Raw genomic sequence first — 18,477 nt, 5'->3', positions numbered from 1 at the left:
AGGGGCTGATGTTATATTAAGCCACACCAAATTTACAAATGAAGGCCCTACCAGCATGGTCTCCCCCCTGTTAATAATCTACCTTGGCATGAAAATATTTTTAAGCCGTTTCACATAAGCCCTTGTATAAGTGTCTCTGTAAGCTGCAACAATTGGAAAAAGGTGGTGCCTACCCGTAGCCCATCACAAACTCATTTACCCACATATTCTTAGTATAACCACGTGACTGCTATTGTACACTCTTGGTTGTAAATCGATTTTATGCTACATAAGGGCTCATACTAATGAGTGGTTTTAACTGCAGTGGTGTTTTCCTGTGTTCCAGTGCAGGAAGAAATGCATCCCATTCCTCCTCATGGGGGCTGTTCTAACACAGGCACATGTAAATGCCAAATGCATGTGGAACACAACATGTTACAGATTATCATTTAAAAGGAATACCCTGGTGTCCCCACTATCAAGCATGGCAAAATGCCATTGTCAGAAATTGGGACAGCAGCACAATTAAATTTGATTGGTTATTCAGCCTCCCATCTGTATTAAGAGAATACATAAGGTTTTGATTGGGTCACAGCAGGGTTTATAGATTAATAAAACAAGAGGTAAGGCTGATGCCACACATGGCATTTTTACGCTGCGTATTTTCTAATTCTCTCGGCGGCTGAAAAACGCCTGATATCATCATCCATAGAAATAACTTGAAAAGACTCGAAGCAAACCACACAATGCGGAAATATGCTAGAAAACGCCTTAGCACGGATTTTTCAAGCGTTGGCTGAAATACGCCAGTATTTGCAAGCAAGCTATTCCTATGTATACACAAAGGCAGCTGCCAGACCTAGCGGAAATACACAGCGTTTTTTTTTACTATTTTGCACTATTAGCACCATGGAAACGGGATTTGCTACGTCACCAGTACTAGGCTGAAAAACGCCATAGTCAGGGGCTGTGTGGCTTGTGCGGCGTTTTTAGGCTGAGAAAAAATGCAGCGTAAAAACGCCATGTGTGGCATCAGCCTAAGTGCTGACTTCCATTTGGTTGCATTAGGTGGCTGTTAAAGGGGGTAGGTTTGGTGGTGCCTATAGTGTAAAATATACCTATAGCCCTTAGGTATAGCAAAGGTCTATAATCCCTTATCCCCTACCTGTTGGGCAATGGTCCCTCAAATTTCTTCTTTGTCATATGTGTAAAATTGTGTGCACAAAAGTACAAAATTTGTTTTCAGACATAACTCTGTGCTGGCCTTAAAAATTTGTGTATGAGAGCACAGCTTAGACGCAGCAGTGAAGCCGAGTATTGTATCACAGACAGAACCCCTATTTCTAAACCTGTGGCCAGTACACTTAAAGGACACTTAAAGTCTAAAGGCATTCTTTTTAAGTACTTACTGCATATCTAAATTCCCAGATCCCTGCTTGCTTCTCTGAGATATGGTGCTGGCAGCCTACAGCAGTGTGAAGACTACAGTGACATCACTGAAATCTCTCTCCCCTTCCTGTAGGTGCCAGCGGCAGCCTTCCTATTCTCTGAGCATGTGTGTAACTTGATCCTGTCTCCTGTTCTGAGCTACACATGCCCACCAGCCAATCAGAAGCGGATCTGGCAGAGGGGGTGGGGGAGGGAATGAAACATGTGCAGTATGAAGCAAGGAGGGAAAGGGAGGGAGAATACCTTTTTAGAGATGGCTGCCTGTTCTAGAAAATGTGAAGTAAGTGTGACTGAGTAAATATTTGATTAGGTGAGCCAAAAGTGTGGCGTTTTTACTAAACAATAGGAGGACTATTGGGCAGTATGCTTTTTAAATTTTGACTTGCATTCTCCTTTAAGTATAAAATAAAAATGAATAAGCTCTCAGTGGGTAGTTATCTCATTCCTATTTTGCCCCACAATAAAGAAAACAAAAATAAAGATTTGCATTGGCTACAAGGGAACCGACATGCAACGATGTCACAAAGGAGTCTTCAAAAAAAAAAAAAAAGAATGGGAAAGTGTTTTGTCTGAATAATGCATTGGCTGATTATTTAAATAGTGGTGGTTCACCATTAAAGGAGAACTATACCCCCCAGGCTATGAAAGCCCCTTTAACTACCACTGGCTTGACCCCCCCTCACTTCTCCCTTATTGCATAGTTTCTAATTTTTAAACCTGTCCCTATCACTAACCCCTAGCTAAAAGAGCAGCACAGCATCAGCATCATACCTGCCTGTCATCTTCCCTGCAACTGAACACTCTCTGCAGACACGAACCTGCATGTGCAGTTGGGGCTAGCAAGAAATCTGCTTAAACGGTGCATGCACAATCAGGGTTTATATCGGCGGTGAGACCCAAAGATTGCTCACTCGCAACTTTTAGGTTGGGGTTAGCGATAGGGACAGTTTTAAAAGTTTATGCGATAAGGGAGAGGTGAGGGGGGACAAGGCAGTGATAGTTAAGGGGGCTTTTATAGCCCGGGGGGTATAGTTCTCCTTTGTGTTTACTTTTAGTATGTTAAAGAGAGGCCAATTCTGACCAAATTTTCAATTAGTCTTCATTATTTGTTTAACATAGTTTTGGAATTATTTGTCTTTTTCCATCTTATTGCAGCCAAAAAACTATTGCTTAGTGAAGCTACAGTTTAATTGTGGTTGTTAGTTTATTTTTCTATTCAGGCCCTCTCCTATTCACATATCAGTCTTTCATTCAAACCACACCCTGCATACTAAGGTAATTTAAAACCTAGCAACCAAAGAACTGCTGAAACTCCATGCTGGAGAGCTGCCAAACAAAAACAGAAATAACTAAATAACTAAAAGTTAACTCAAAGGTAAACAACCCCTTTAAAGAACTGAAGCAATAAAAATAGTACAGTTTACAACCCAAAGATCCACACACACTGATTTAGGACTGAGCATGTTTGTGAAGGAGTGAGAGGCAGATAACATGGAATCTGGCAGTTCTGATTCAAAGGGTGGATTTTAAATGAGTCACCGTAATGACATGGTCACTCACACTTGAAAAATAATACTTCATTCACAGTTCAAGTTTATTGAAAATATTAAAACTTCCATTTACTTTCAAAGTGAAACATATCTTTCTTCAACAATATTTCACAAAATATAAAGTTAGCACATGCTTAGCAAACTGGTGTTTTATTTAGACACGGGGGAACGCCCAATAAGCCCAGCAGGGGAGTTATGGTCCCCCAAGAAAGCAGATATCCTTTATTTAACCTGTAAAGTCAATTCTTTCAGATGATCATTGTATCCCTCTGTCCCAGCTCAGTACAACTGAGAGAATCAGTGGGACACAACAACACTAAAATCTGTCACTAAAACTAAATGCTACCCTAATGTTCCTAATCATAATTCAGCTAATTACTCTACAAGGTTCATGTTTAACTGAACTGGATAATTAATAGTTCTTTCCATGCAGAAAAAAATGAAATCATTAAAAAGCAGACTATACCTGAATGATTACTAACCCAAAAGGCTTAACTCCTGAGATGCTGAATTTCTGTGCCACAAAAGAAAATGACAACAATCTTCTGTCTCTGAACTAAACATGCATTTTTCAGAGACATGGAAAAAGATTTAAGTTTCTTAAAAGGTACACAGAAATATTTTGTTCTGAATGTTCAGCCCTTAATAGTAGCAAAAATACCTTGCACTGCCAGCACAACAACAATATTCTGTATAACAAACAACTACAGTGCTTCACCCCTTTCTGGAAAAGCTGCCGCATTCTTTATCATAGAGCAGAATAATGAAATGATCCCTTCAGGCAGGGACCTGACCTTTGATGTACAGAAGCTTAGGTATATAGGAAATGTTGTTTTTTCAACAGCTATAAACGATACACAAATGTTGTCCTATTTATCATAGATAACTAAACATTGCAATGACTTTTTCTTTTTTCCTGTGGGTTTTTGTGCACCTTTTAAAACATTGGCTTATAATATATTAACCACAATGCTTTATAATACATAGGCCACATCATTTTTGTTAATTAGCTAGTTATGCACAGTCAGTTTGTTATGTTACAGGGTACAGCTTTGGGGCATACTACTTAGCCATGCTAACTACAGTGCTGTAGTTTTCTTTGCAAAGAATACTCTGCCGAACCGGATGTCATGGAGCATTTAATACCTGGCAGTTTTTTCTTTGATATCTGCCCTTTGAGAACGTCTGTCCATACTGGATATATATACAGTAGAAAATACTTGCGCTCTCTCCAGCAATGGAAAGGATTGACAAAGGAATGTTTAACTTCAGCCCAGCCCAAGAAAAAAGGCACAGAGTGGGCAAGATGCTGGTAACAGTTGCAGCATTAAACGTCTTATAGGAATCTGCTTGGCAGGCAGTGGAGAAGCTTTAACGAAGGGGATGCCACTCATGTCCGGCTAATTTTTTCAGGAGGCATAAACCCAGAGTCGCCGAGCATCCTAAGCGAGACGTTGCCATTGGGGCGGATTACCAGGTAACTGATGCTGCCATTATTAAGAGACATTCGAAGCCAAGCCTCAGGGGGCAACTGTAAAGCTCTGTGGGGGAGACAAGAGCAACCAACGTAAAACCAGATAAAGAGCAAATAAAGTGAGGTCTAAAAATGTTTCTCTCCTCAGTCTCGTGACTATATTCAATTATGTTACTTATGATACATTAGCAAAACATACTTCAGAAAATATCTATTACCACTTTACATTATATAATTTAAATTTTGGTTGCATAGTAGATTCTCAAGATCCCACCACTGCCACATATATTACCTTCCAGTTTGTGCCTGTATGTTACCCAACCACTTGACTGTAAGCTCTAAAGGGGAAGGAACCTCCTTCCTAATGTGTCTCATACCACATGGCACTTATTCCCTGTGCATTTATATATAGTTATTGTATTTATTTATTATAACACTTGTCAACCCTGTGTGTAATTTTGTATTTTGTAAGATTGTACAGCGCTGCATACCCTTGTGGTGCTTAATAAATAAAGTTATACATACATACATACATGATTAATACATTTTGTAGATCCAAACCCAAAGCTGCATAGTAAATGAAATAGACTGTTACCTGCAAACTATATAGCGAATAACATTGGCATGGCAGATCAGGATCTCATAACTGTCTGCTTCCTGCTTGGGATCAGCACGATGAATGAAGTGTCTAAATGCAGCCTCAATCCGCGAGCCATCCTCATAATACTGCTAGAGACAGTTTCATTAGTAAATAGTTAAGAACCTGTACAGGTTAATTTACCCTTCTCAATAGACCCTCCATCACATTCAAGGCATCACTGTTTCCTACCACAAAATCCGGCTTCCAGTGACAGACCTGGGGTTCAGGTCTGATGGGAGCTCCTTCCCGAAGTAAATCAGAGCTGGATTTCTTTACATCTGCAGAGGGGAAGGATAACACTGTTTGAAATCGTAGGGAAGTTTCAAGAAGCACAAACTTAGATATACGTCATGAAACAATATAGATTAAGAATTGTATGTGTGGGCATGTCTGTCACAAAGCTTTTCATTAGCTGATGGCTTGCCACACACAGAGCAAGGAATGCCAATGTGCAAGAGGATTTCAGACCATCCCTCTGTATTTGAATTTCATCATACTTTAATGGCATTAGGGTTTCTGGTTATTTGTACCAGGGCTGACTACATATAAAAGGTGTTCACTGTATTCGGAATAGATACTTCGGGCCTCACCTGGCAGGTATTTGCTAATGATCTCTGTTGTCTCTTTTGCTCTTGTCATTGTCGAGTACACAATGTGGTTGTATTTAAATCCTAAACTTGACAGTCGCTTCCCTGTTAGATCTGCCTGCTCGCGCCCTTCAAAACAGAAAAGAATAAAAACGGATTGTACCACCCTTGGCTGACAAAAAGGGGAAAATTCCAATCTAAATCTTTAGCATATTTAGGGTGGGTGCAGAAAAGGTGAACAAAAGATGAAATATTGACAGTTGCTTTACAAAATTCAGAAGCCAAACAATCCCTAAAGCAAATACAATTTATATTAATATCACAAGAGCCAAAACTTAAGATATGCTATTAGTAAAAAGGGAAGCTTGGGAGTGGAAATTATTTACAGTGGGGCAACCCTATCAGAGCTATAATGGGAATGTAACAATTTTGTGCAAATATAATATAAATAGAGAGAGACATAGAGAGAGATACAAACATATTTAGGAAGCATTTAGGAGGTTTATACAGAGCTTACCTTCTTTGCTTATTAGAATTGTTTACATACCTATTATATATATATATATTTATTTATTTATTTGTACAGATTACTTGTTCTTTAAACCTATAAAATAAAGGATCTTCTAAAGATTAAAAAATGTGCCTGTTCTTCCCACCGCCACACAATATTTTCTTTTTAACATTTAGCAATGTGACCAAAAAAGACAAAATATTTACGCACCAAGAGGTGTCAGGACCCTGTCAAAGTCAGTTTTCCCATCCAGCTTGTACTGAGAGTGTCGGATCAGGAAAATGTGACGAGTGGCTTTCGGCTTGTGCTTGTTTAAATGAAGCTGGAGCTCCTCTTCCCCAGTCTCCCCATTGATCTTACTCAAGTTGACCATAGAGATTGGCTCCCGACTAATTAAAAAAAAAAAAAACATTTTAATTTGGTTAAACAGGGAAGAAGAAATGCCAAAGGCTGGTGCATGGGCTAAGCAACATCATTCATCATCAGCCATACAAATGAAAATTTGTGTACTGAATTAAACAGAAACTTTAAGAATTAGTAGTCCTAAATTAGTAGCTGGAATGCTGAGAAATCACCCTGAACTTATTGTTGGTAGTTACATGTGGCACAAATGTCAGGCAAATACTGAGGCAATGCAAAGTTTCATGTATATAGTTTGGCTATTGTCAATTAAATCGATTAAGGTGTGCTACACGGTGGAAAACCAGCTTACTTTAGCCCCAGGTGAAATTTTTTCAAAATAACCAGATTGCAGCTGTTTTCACTATTGATATTATATGGCTATATTCTCCATTTCTGTATCAGTGGCAGGATAAACAAAAAACTATAACTTGCCATTATTAAAGCCATGCAGTACCTGTTTAACTGGCTACAATTTATATGCTCCCCTTATAAAGTGCCACGCCATCTTTTGATAACAAAGATAGTAGCCACATATCTCATTATATATATATATATATATATATATATATATATATATATATATACACACAATAGCGGGGTCAGGAACTGCTCACACAGGACTTAAGGTTCATTTTTTAAGTGCTTTATTGAAAACAGACGACAACTGACGTTTCGGCTGCAACACCAGCCTTTGTCAAAGTTACACACTAAGGGGCTGATTTACTAAGACACGAATTCGAATCCGAATTGGAAAAATTCCGATTGGAAAACGAACATTTTACGTCTTTTTCATATTTTTTGCGATTTTTTTCGGCGCCTTTACGACTTTTCGGAAATTGTCGCGACTTTTTCGTTACCAATACGATTTTCGCAAAAAAAAAAACGCAAGTTTTTCGTAGTCATTACGATTCGCTCGTATCTTGTCGCGACTTTTTCGTATTGAGCGCTCGTAAGCGGCGGCCGAAACTTTCAGACTTAGCATGATTTTGGAAGCCTCCCATAGGACTCAATGGCACCCTGCAGCTCCAACCTGGCCCAAGGAAAGTCACCATACTGAAGCTTGAATTAATCCGAACGCTACGAAAAAAATCGCAACATTTTGCGCAACTTTCGGAATGGCTACGAAAAAGGCGCGACTTTTCGCGCAAGTTTTAACGCTACGAAAAAATCGCCAGATTTTACGCAACATTCGGATGGCAACGAAAAAGTCGCGATAATTTTCCAAAAAAATCGCCAAATACCGATCATTGCGAAAAAAACGCATTCGGCCGTGAGTAAGTAAATGGGCCCCTAAGACTTACACGGGCCTTATAAATTGTGTTTGGCGGGAAAACCCACAGACAATAGAGTGAAAGTGTAACACTCAATCACAATAAACGTGATGACATCAAACCCATTAGTGTACATCTCCATATGTTTGCTATCTTATATCTTTACTGTGTATTTAGATGCATGAATGTTTCTATTTCGCGTAGTTATTTTCGCTAGCTTTTGTGGTTTATTCCAATTTATTCTTTACTTTTATTTTGCATTTTATTTCCTACTTCTGGATTTGTCCTGTTGTTTCATATGGAGATGTACACTAATGGGTGGGGGTTTGATGTCATCACGTTTATTGTGATTGAGTGTTACACTTTCACGCTATTGTCTGTGGGTTTTCCCACCAAACACAATTTATAAGGCCCGTGTAAGTCTTAGTGTGTAACTTTGACAAAGGCTGGTGTTGCAGCCGAAACGTCAGTTGTCGTCTGTTTTCAATAAAGCACTTAAAAAATGAACCTTAAGTCCTGTGTGAGCGGTTCCTGACCCCGGGATTGTAAAAACTTTTTGATTTTTTGGGACTGCACCCAGGCAAGATAACTACACGTGAGTGCCGGTTTCTTCTATTTATATATATATATATATACATACACACAGAGGGGAAAATAAGTATTGAACACATCAATGTTTTCTCAGTAATTATTGAAAGAAAATAAAGCTGCTAGAATGACCCAGTCAATCACCCAACTTGAATCCAATTAAAAATCTATGAATAGAACTGAAGACCAGAGTTCATAGAAGAGGCCCATGAAACCTTCAAGATTTGGAGACAGTTTGTGTGGAAAAATGGGCCAAAATCAGACTAGTTTCTCCATACAGGAGGCTCCTTGAAGCTGGCATTACCAAGAAAGGCTTTTCTACAATGTATTATATATGTGAATGTGTGTAATAAAGTGGAATGACACAGGGAATAAGTACTGAACATTTACACAATTTATGAAATGATTTGTTTTGATTTCTTTGTATGTGTGGATAACGTGGGTTGTCACCGACATCTGGTGTTAATTTCTTGCTGAGAAAACCGTTGACGTGTTCAATTGTTATTTTCCCTGCTGTATATATATTAGTTTTCACAATCCTAGCTGCCATCTATTGCCAGGAAGGTGTTACCTTGGGAAAATAATAATAAATCCAACTATCAAGTAACTGGCATTAAGGAAATGCTTAAAGGGCATGGAAAGGCAAAGTCACTTGGGGGTGCCAAAATGTTAGGCACCCCCAAGTGACTTAAATCGCTTACCTTGTACCCCGGCTGGTGCCCCTGTTGGGAGAGAACAGCACCAGCCCGGGGTAGCAGCGAGCGCTTCCTCCTTCCTGTATCACTCGCGCGCATGCGCAGTAGACTGAATAGTGGAACTTTAACAGAGAAGTCGGCTTTTCACTCTACTGCGCATGCGCCTGACTCACAGTCACAGCTTAACGAAGACGGAAGAAGGAAGCGCTCGCTGCTACCCCGGGCTGGTGCTGTTTTCTCCTAACAGGGGCACCAGCCCAGGGTACAAGGTAAGCGATTTAAGTCACTTGGGGGTGCCTAACATTTTGGCACCCCCAAGTGACTTAGCCTTTCCTTCTCCTTTAAGTGTGTAACAGACAATTAAAGGGCCAGCCACAATAATATATATATATATATATATAGTTTTATGTTTTTCACTAGTAATAGCATATCATATTTCAATAAAATGAATAGGGCTTGTACTGAACATACATTTTGCCTATTTTTTATTTAGCAAAACCTATGGTTCTTGTTCTTTGTTGAGCTAAAAAGGGAAACTGAAAGTACTCCATGCTTTTGAGCCTTGGGAGAATAACAGCCTCCTGCATATCTGCGCACTGGTTTTCCAATATCCACCTCACAAGAACAAAACATGGCTTAAACGTCCCTGTATAGTGCAAACAAATACAAAATACTCCGTTTTTTTTTTTTTTTTTAAATTAAAACAAAAAAAATGGAACACGGGCTGAAGCAGGAGAGTGTACTACAAAGGTGTTTATTGCCTTTTGCTTTGAACCCATAGAAACACCTTTATGTGTCGGAGACGTTCCTGTTTCTATACTCTTGTTTCTATACTTGGGGGGTTGCATGACCCCTCACTAACAATGAAGGCTGCAGTCTCTTTACTTTCCCAATATTTAACAGGGTCCAGACTTGCCCAGAGTACACTATGCCCCCACAAACATCCTCTCAATCACACCCCTTGCTGCCAATGACGGCATAAGTTTGCGCATGCGCACATAGTGCCTCACCGGTCCCAGTTTCGGTCCCACTGCCCAGTTGCCGCTGGCACCACGGATAGAATATCCAAGTCGGGTCCTCCTTTGCTTTTGCCTACCGCTGCTGCGCCCAGAATAGCTGCCGCCGCTGCAGCCGCAGAGCCACCGGCTATGAGAGCCTTGCGGAGATACATTCGCGGCGTATGGATATCTCACACACGTTCTGGCGGACCAAGCGCAAGCTAAGCCGAAAAGCAAGCTGGGAGTTGGAGTTTCCACTACACCATGTCACGTGGTTTCTCAGCCTCCAGTCATAACATTCAGTCCTAATTTCGGTTTCTCTGGGCTTTGGACAGCTGCTGTTCACCCTTGCATGTTATTTTCTTTTTAATTCAGAGCCACCACTTTCCAATATTATTACGAAACATGACAGTGGCTTTAAAGTTATTAGTAAATGTTATTGCAATAAAAAGCAGCATTTGTTTATCACTTAAACAAGTATAATAAAAAAAACATTAAAACAAAATTAACTAGGCAATGAATGTATATTGGATTGTAGCTTAGAATTTTAATTCATGCAAAAATTTTTTTTGAATGTAACATAATATAGTAACTTAGGCTGACAATAAGCTACATGTCCACTGATTTCAACCTTTTATGCCTGTATGAAACCTGCCTACATGTTGCTCCCAGTGGCCTCAAAGTAGGCGCCCTGCTTCCATAACTAGGAGGCAAGTTTTGTACTCCAAGCAGAGCCTCCCCCAGGCTAGTAGTCCGCATGGGGCTGCCAAATAGCCAATCACAGTCCTTAATTGGCATCCCCAAAGAACTTTTTTTTTAATGTTTGTGTGGCTCACCAGTAAAAAAAGGTTGGGGATCCCTGATCTAGAGTAAGGCAAAAAAAAAACAAAAAACCCTTTGAAGCCTCTCAAATTTGCCTCAGAGGGGGATAAAATTTCTTTCTGACTTCAAGGTGGCGATTGGGCTAGTTCCTGGATCAATTTGATCTAAGAGTACAAGTATTTCCTCAATTAAAGTAAAAAGCCCCTTCTTGAAGCCATCTAATGTATCTGCCAGTACAACTGATTCAGGGACTTATTCTCATTGTAAAAAACCCTTTCCAAATACTAAGATTGAACCTCCTTCTTCTAATTTGAATGGGTGCCTTCATGTCTGCTGGAAGGACCTACTGGTAAATAAAGCATTAGAGAGATTATGATATGATCCCCTTATATATTTATACATAGGTATCATATCCTCCTTTAAGCATCTCTTCTCCAGCACAAATAACCCCAACTTGGCCAGTCTTTCTTCATAATTGAGATTTTCCATACCTTTTACCAGCTTAAATTGCCATTTTTTTAAGACCCCCCTCTGTGTGGCCCCCCACCTGTCTGGCTGCTTTGATGGCTTACCTTTGAGTAAGCATTAAATGGTATCAGTACTGAGATTAATTGACCCCCTGCATGGTTCTCACCTCAGATTCAGGCTGTAATCCTCCTGTATTGTATAAATATGTAATCCCCTGTGTTTTTCACACCTTTGTTCACCCCCTGCAGTGTTCACACCTCAGGCTCAGACTGTAATCACTCCCATTGTTCACTTCTTCACACCTCAGACATAGGTACTGTAGGCAGAGTATGGCACATACAGCCAGCATAGGGCAGGGAGAGTATGGCACACACAGGCAGGGTAGGGCAGGCAGAGTATGACACACACAGGCAGGGTAGGGCAGGCAAAGTATGGCACATAGAGGCAGCATAGGGAAGGCAGAGTATGGCACACACAGGCAGGGTAGGACAGGCAGAGTATGGCACACACAGACAGCATAGGACAGGCAGAGTGCTGCCTGTATGTGCCATACTCTGCTTGCCCTATGCTGCTTGTGGGAGGTGAACCTGGCAGGGGTTTGTTGTGAGAGTTTGTTAGCAGTTGGAAATAGCCATTAAATGGTCCCTAAGGTGTGTAATTATGTACAGGGGGTTGCTCTGCTATCCACAGGGGAGGAGGAGGCATATGGAATTTAAGGGTATATCTTAATATGACATAATTCTTTCACATATGAATGATGGTTGATATCCCCACAGTAAGGACCAAGCATTTGGGATTTTGCTGTGCTACCACCATTGTGATAAAATAGGTGTGGTTTGAAGTGGGTGTGGTTTCAAAAAGGGGAGTGGTCAAAACTGGCTTCCATTAGCGGCCCTCCACCATGTATGCTAGAGAAATTCCGGCCCTCGGCACCGTAGAAGTTGGACAGCACTGTTCTAGATGGAATTAAAGGGAATGTTCACCTTCAGACAACTGAAGTCTGAAAAAATGTTGTAAATGATCTTTATTATTTAATCAGCACTACTATAACACTTTCTCTTTTGCCCTCACCTCTGTTTGGAAGGGATTGCCGACTCCAACTTACATTTGCCCAAAAAAGTGAACTGGTTACTGTCCATGCTTCTCCATCTGCATTTCTTAAATCGGATTGGCTGAATCTTGCCAGCCAATGACATCAAAGATATGCAAATAAAGCAGTGGAGGGAAAGCATGTGCAGAACCAGTTCAGGACTTGCCTTCAAGTCCTGGTCTGGGGAATCCCTTACAGAGAACAGAGAGGAGTGCTGTAGCTTAAAAACTACCCATTTTAAAGGATTAAGATGATTTACAAACATGTTTTTTCTGACAGTGGCTCTTCAAATTCAAACTATTGTTTAAAGGTGAGCATCCCATATCCTGCATCAACCACTGATATAGAATGAGCTGACCCACCTGTGCCCCTATTGCATGGGCCTTGCAACTCTGACTCCTCAATTGTATACACAAGAATTGAGAAAAAGAAGAAAAAATTATTAAGCACACTTGTTTTTCTGTATCCTTAGTAACCACATTATTTAATGGAGCCACTCTTTCAACCTTCATCTGTTTACTATTAATAAACTTAGTCTTAAAGGAACAGTAACATAAAAAAATGAAAGTGTTTTAAAGTAATTAAAATATAATGTGCTGTTGCTCTGCAAAAAACTGGTGTTTTTGCTACAGAAAAGCTACTATATAAATAAGCTGCTGTGTAGCCACGGGGGCAGCCATTCAAGCTGGAAAAAAGGCACAGGTTACATAGCAGATAACTAGTAGATAAGCCCATATAATGGGGGTTTATCTGCTATCTGCTAAGTAACCTGTGCCTTTTCTGCTTTGAATGGCTGCCCCCGTGGCTACACAGCAGCTTATTTATATAAACTATAGTAGTCTTTCTGAGGCAAACACACCAGTTGTACCAGTGCAGGGCAACAGTACATTATATTGTTATTACTTTTATACACTCATTTTTTGGTGTTACTATTCCTTTAAGGCCCCCATACACGTTGAGATCCATCTTCACCCGATATCCCCACCTACGGGTGGGCGATATCGGGGAGCGTGTAGGTGAAAAAAAAAAATAATTTCTAATTATATTGGCGTCAATGAGCCAGTCGTTTCAGGGACTGCATCAACGAGCCGATGCAGTCCCTGATCCGACTGAATCTTTTAACCTGGCCGATCAATATCTGGCCAATTTCAGGCCAGATATCGGTCAGGCAGGACCCTCGTTTCTGCCCCTACACGGGCCGATAAGCTGTAGAATCGGTCCAAGGGACCAATATCAGCAGCTACTATCGGCCCGTGTATGGGGACCTTTAGTCTTAACTTCTGTCACAATCTGTTCCTGATTTTTTTTTATCTTTGCCTTCCTTTGCTGTTTCATAACATTAGTTATAGTATTTATATTCATTAAACACAGCTTCTGTCCCTCCTGACTTGTAGTTTTAAATATATTCATATTAACTACTTTACTTCTGAATTGAGCTTCTTAGGGTGTCCTCATGCTTCCTTTAAAGGAACAGTAACATCAAAAAATTAAAATGTTTTAAAGTAATTAAAATATGTGCTGTTGCTCTGCAAAAAAAACTGGTATTTCTGCTACAGAAAAGCTACTATATAAATAAGCTGCTGTGTAGCCACGGAGGCAGCCATTCAAGCTGGAAAAAAGGCACAGGTTACATAGCAGATAACTAGTAGATAAGCCCCATATAATGGGGGTTTATCTGTTATCTGCTAAGTAACCTGTGCCTTTTCTCCTTTGAATGGCTGCCCCCGTGGCTACACAGCAGCTTATTTATATAAACTATAGTAGTCTTTCTGAGGCATTATATTGTTATTACTTTTATACCCTTTCATTTTTTGATGTTACTGTTCCTTTAAGATGTTTTAGTCCTGCCAAAGCTTTGTGGCTCTGGAGCCCCTTGTTCCCAATTCCTGATAAGCTCAACTCTTCACACAGTGCCATCAGGCCAATTGTTGTACAGGTATAGGACCCATTATCCAGAATGCTCGGGACCAAGGGTATTCTGGATAAGGGTTTTTTTCCGTAATTTGGATCTCCATACATTAAATCTATTAAAAAATCAATAAAATATTAATTAAACCCAATAGGATTGTTTTGCATCCAATAAGGATTATTTATACCTTAGTTGGGATCAGTTACAAGGTACTGTTTTATTATTACAGAGAAAAAGGAAATCAGTTTTAAAATTCTGAATTATTTGATTAAAATGGAGTCTATGGGAGACGGGCTTTCCGTAATTCGGAGCTTTCTGGATAATGGGTTTCCGGATAAGGGATCCCATACCTATACTGTAAATAGGGCCACGAACAGTAAGTTACATGGGGTTGTGTTGGAACAGCAATTACTTTTGTAAACACATCACCATGCTCATAACCAAGGAAGACACACCAGGAGCACCATTTTTTTTTTTTTTTACCATCTGCAGGGCAGTGGCTTCCCACATTACATTTTAAAGTCACTGATATTTAGAAAACATTTTTAGTACAGATATAAATCTATGTGTTCCCCTATACCTGCTCAATAAGTGGAGAGTTGGTGGCAGTTTTGTCTGTCCATGTTCCATGTACCATAGCTATGACCTGTGGACCTGGCCAAGTGCACATCTTATTGACAATCACCACTGTTGAACTGGGGATCTAATGTGCTATGCCCAAACTAGAAATGCAGCGCTGCACTTGGAGAGCCAGTATAGGGCATTCCTATGAACTGAGACATCCATCTGTTTTAAATATATGTCAGTGCCTGTGGGGTGTTGTAGCCCAGCTGTGGCTAGTTTGATCCATTCTATACATACCAACCACAGCCATGAATTAGCTCTCAATAATGTAATGCACTTGAGGCAAATATGTTGAGATGTAACAATGTCTTACAGCAGGCTGGGGTTCAGAAAAACTGTTATAGGGCCAGTCTCCATAATCTGATCATTTGGTCCCAATGGCAACAATTAGATCATAAATCCTGACCTATACAGACCCAGAAAGCACAGCATGAACAAGCCGATAAACTCCATCGGGCAGCATTTTCTAACCTGCATGCTTATTGGTCAGGCAGGTTCTATACAGTCCAATAAGCTGCCAATTTAACATCTCATATTGCCCAACATGATCAGTGTTCTATAAAAGAAAAAGGTAACTAACTTTAATGAAAAGCATCTGAATAACAAAAATAACTGCGTCTGAGACATTATAACATCTTTAACATGTTTTCCTTTAATTCTGAGGATTTTTTTTTTTTTTTTTAAATAAAAAGAGCAAAGAAAAAAAAAACTATTTATTGGTGGGAATAACTGAAAAATATACACAGAACATTATAAATTTAAAAGAAAAAAATACAGGAAAAAAGTTACATGTTGGGTTAATTACAAGTACTGGAAAACAAGCCTTCTGCTCTGATACAAGAGGGGAGAAAAATAAATATTTTGCTTTAACAGTTAAATTACCCCATGCAAATTCCTATTTACACATACACACAACTTAGAAAAAAGGGCAGAAAAAGGTTTAAAAAAACAAAACAAAAAAAAAAACACCATCTGGAGTGTTCACATTTTACAACTGAGTTTGCCTTTACTGCCCAGGAGCTAAAAATATTGCAGTGTTGTCTCCTGTCCTCCTATACAGTGTGATGTGCAAAGAAACATGATGAGCCCAATAAGCAAACACAGCAATGTGAGTAAGAACTAGTTGTCTGTAGCACTTATGGCAAGGGGACACACAGGGCTCACAGGAGGAATTGCTGCCGATTACTTCCCTTTAGGCCTACACACATGTAACATCTCTACATCAGTGTATGGCAGCTGGCGCGGCGATACAGAAGGGTATCAAGCACGTGTGCATGCCATAAGGCTTTACTGTCAATTGAAACCACTCAGCTCTTGTGAGTACTGGTCTTCCAAGTGTAAGTTATTGATACTCATAGGACCATAAAGCTCAATGCGCCCCATAGCAACAGCTCTCCCTAAGAAAATGCAGTGATTGCTTGATGGCATCAATGTCCTTAGGGAAAGCAGCTGCTGCTATGGGGAGTAACCCTCTGTCACCCTGTCCCTAAGGGCTCTGCAACACTGCTAGTTTCATTGGTCCAACAATGGTCGTATAATATAATATATATATATATATTTATTGTGCTCTCTTAACCAATACACAATTGCCCATGTAGTTAATGGATTTTTTCTTACCCTGCTCCATAGTAAAACATAAATTTGAAAATAGAACAGATCACCTCTGCATCACAGCAGGCAATCTTATCAAAAAATCCATTCTACTGGCGTTCACACTGTTTTCATTCAACTGCCAATGCAGGAAATGGGGTACAAATAGGGTAGGGTAGGTAGGGTACACATTGCCATTGCAATTCTGCTACAATCCTAATAACATAATTGAAGTGTGCGTATCCCTTTGCACAATGTAGCATAAATGGGTATAAATTCAGTTCTGTCTGACTCTTGGTTCTCACTCTTCCGGAATAATGACCACATGGGGTCTTAGAGCAGCATTATGTTAGCAGCCCACAAGCACATCCCTGTTCCTTAGGATAACAACTGCACTGTATGAGACTCTGCCTGTGTGTGGTGTGCTCCACTTTCACTGTTGTTCAGCTGCAGAAACAAAAATTGCCTTTGTGTGCACAACTGCCAGGACATTGGCTTCTGTTATCTAACAAATAACTTTAAAAATCTTGCCTTTTGTTATTCTTTTAAAAAGGTGCATCGAATGATATAATTTTGTATAGGGCATAGTCCCTGCTAAGAGGAAGGCCTTGTGGCTTATATATCTGGGTTTGCAACATTACAGTCGAGAGGGGGTGGGTGGGTTGAGAAATATCTCTTACCCAGAGAATGTTATATAATGAAGGATCTGCACTGCTGAATGTTACTTTTTGGCCAGTACATCTGCTTAGATCTTTAAAGGGGGGCACCAGCCATTTCTTCTTAACACAGAGCAGCTTAGATAGAACAGGGGAAAGGAAGTGCAGCACACACCATAAACTCCCGACAAGTCTATATGACCCCATAAAGTTTAACACACAGGTAACATGGGGTGGGTGGTCCCTATGGCACTCTGCCAACACAGCAAGAAACAATTCCAGCACCTGTGGGTCCCTACACTCCCTTACTTGTCTTAAAATCCAGAGTAGGACAGAGAGAAAATAAAATGAATGTAAAATAACAGATATCCTATCACTTACGGAAGTTAAACTGAATAAGAAGTTTCCAAAGTGAGCAGCTCAATCTCAGAAGGCGTTATTAAATAGGCTTAAATTTGAATACTCCACTTAATAGAAAAAAAACCCATAGAATGTAAAGCAGGAACACTGCTGATTTTTTTGTTGTAGGGGTATGAGGCACCCTCCACTGAATTCAGCGCTATGAAGGGGTTACACAACATGCCAGAAAGTTCTACGTACACAAAAGTCCCTTATTTCTCACATTGCATTTACCAGCCACATTTGCCCACTGGTGTAACAAACAGGACACATTCACAGAACAGATTGCTATGCACTATTGAGGTTACACTTTCATTAAAGACACAGCAGCAGTTTAAATAGCATTAACATTTCTTCCCCGTAATAAAGTAACTGGTATAGCCATAAAATCTGTAGCACTGCACTCATCAATTCTGTCCAGTCCCAGTTTCTTATGTTCAGTATGGCCTACCCTATTTGTTTTCTATACATACATATTTCATTTATTTTTTAATCACACCTGTAAGTCATATGGGTGTCCCAATGATTTTACTGCGCACAGCATATTAACCAGATGTATTTATAGTTTTGTATAGAATTGCGCACTACTGTATGGTCATGCTCAGCAAGACTCCAGGGCATTTCAGGTTTACATTTTACTAAAATATTCCTCATTTTAAATTTGTGGTTCATACATTCTTTATGTTTGCCAAGTCTGGAGGTGCATTTAAAAGCAGTTCCTTCTGGAGTAGAAAAATATATAATGTTGTAATGGTTCACAATTTTGGCTTATGTC

At 39.9% G+C, this 18,477-nt stretch overlaps 1 protein-coding gene across 2 annotated transcripts; it reads right to left on the bottom strand.

Moving 5' to 3' along the window:
- Window positions 1-3,004: 3,004 nt before the first annotated feature.
- pgam5 (PGAM family member 5, serine/threonine protein phosphatase, mitochondrial) lies at window positions 3,005-10,478 on the bottom strand. 2 transcript variants are annotated; one of them, XM_012959055.3, is made up of 6 exons: window positions 10,157-10,478; window positions 6,401-6,579; window positions 5,683-5,808; window positions 5,282-5,370; window positions 5,048-5,181; window positions 3,005-4,519 (listed from the first exon to the last, which is right to left on the bottom strand). In XM_012959055.3, the coding sequence occupies exons 1-6, from the start codon at window positions 10,315-10,317 to the stop codon at window positions 4,369-4,371; spliced, it is 840 nt and encodes a 279-aa protein (XP_012814509.2). In that variant the 5' UTR covers window positions 10,318-10,478; the 3' UTR covers window positions 3,005-4,368.
- Between the last annotated feature and the right edge of the window lie 7,999 nt (window positions 10,479-18,477).

Source organism: Xenopus tropicalis, chromosome 1 (genome assembly GCF_000004195.4).
Source record: "Xenopus tropicalis strain Nigerian chromosome 1, UCB_Xtro_10.0, whole genome shotgun sequence".
In the NCBI taxonomy this organism is placed as follows: Eukaryota; Metazoa; Chordata; class Amphibia; order Anura; family Pipidae; genus Xenopus; species Xenopus tropicalis.
The sequence above is the reverse complement of the archived record's forward strand: the minus strand, read 5'-3'. Positions and strand labels throughout refer to the sequence as shown.

Excerpts from the sequence above, each read along its gene's own strand:
- pgam5 (XM_012959055.3), bottom strand. The coding sequence starts at position 10,317 with ATGTATCTCCGCAAGGCTCTCATAGCCGGTGGCTCTGCGGCTGCAGCG. Across the intron at positions 5,809-6,400 it reads CAGGGTCCTGACACCTCTTG|GGCGCGAGCAGGCAGATCTA; the intron begins GTGCGTAAATAT and ends TCTGTTTTGAAG. Across the intron at positions 4,520-5,047 it reads ATTCGCTATATAGTTTGCAG|AGCTTTACAGTTGCCCCCTG; the intron begins GTAACAGTCTAT and ends TCTCCCCCACAG.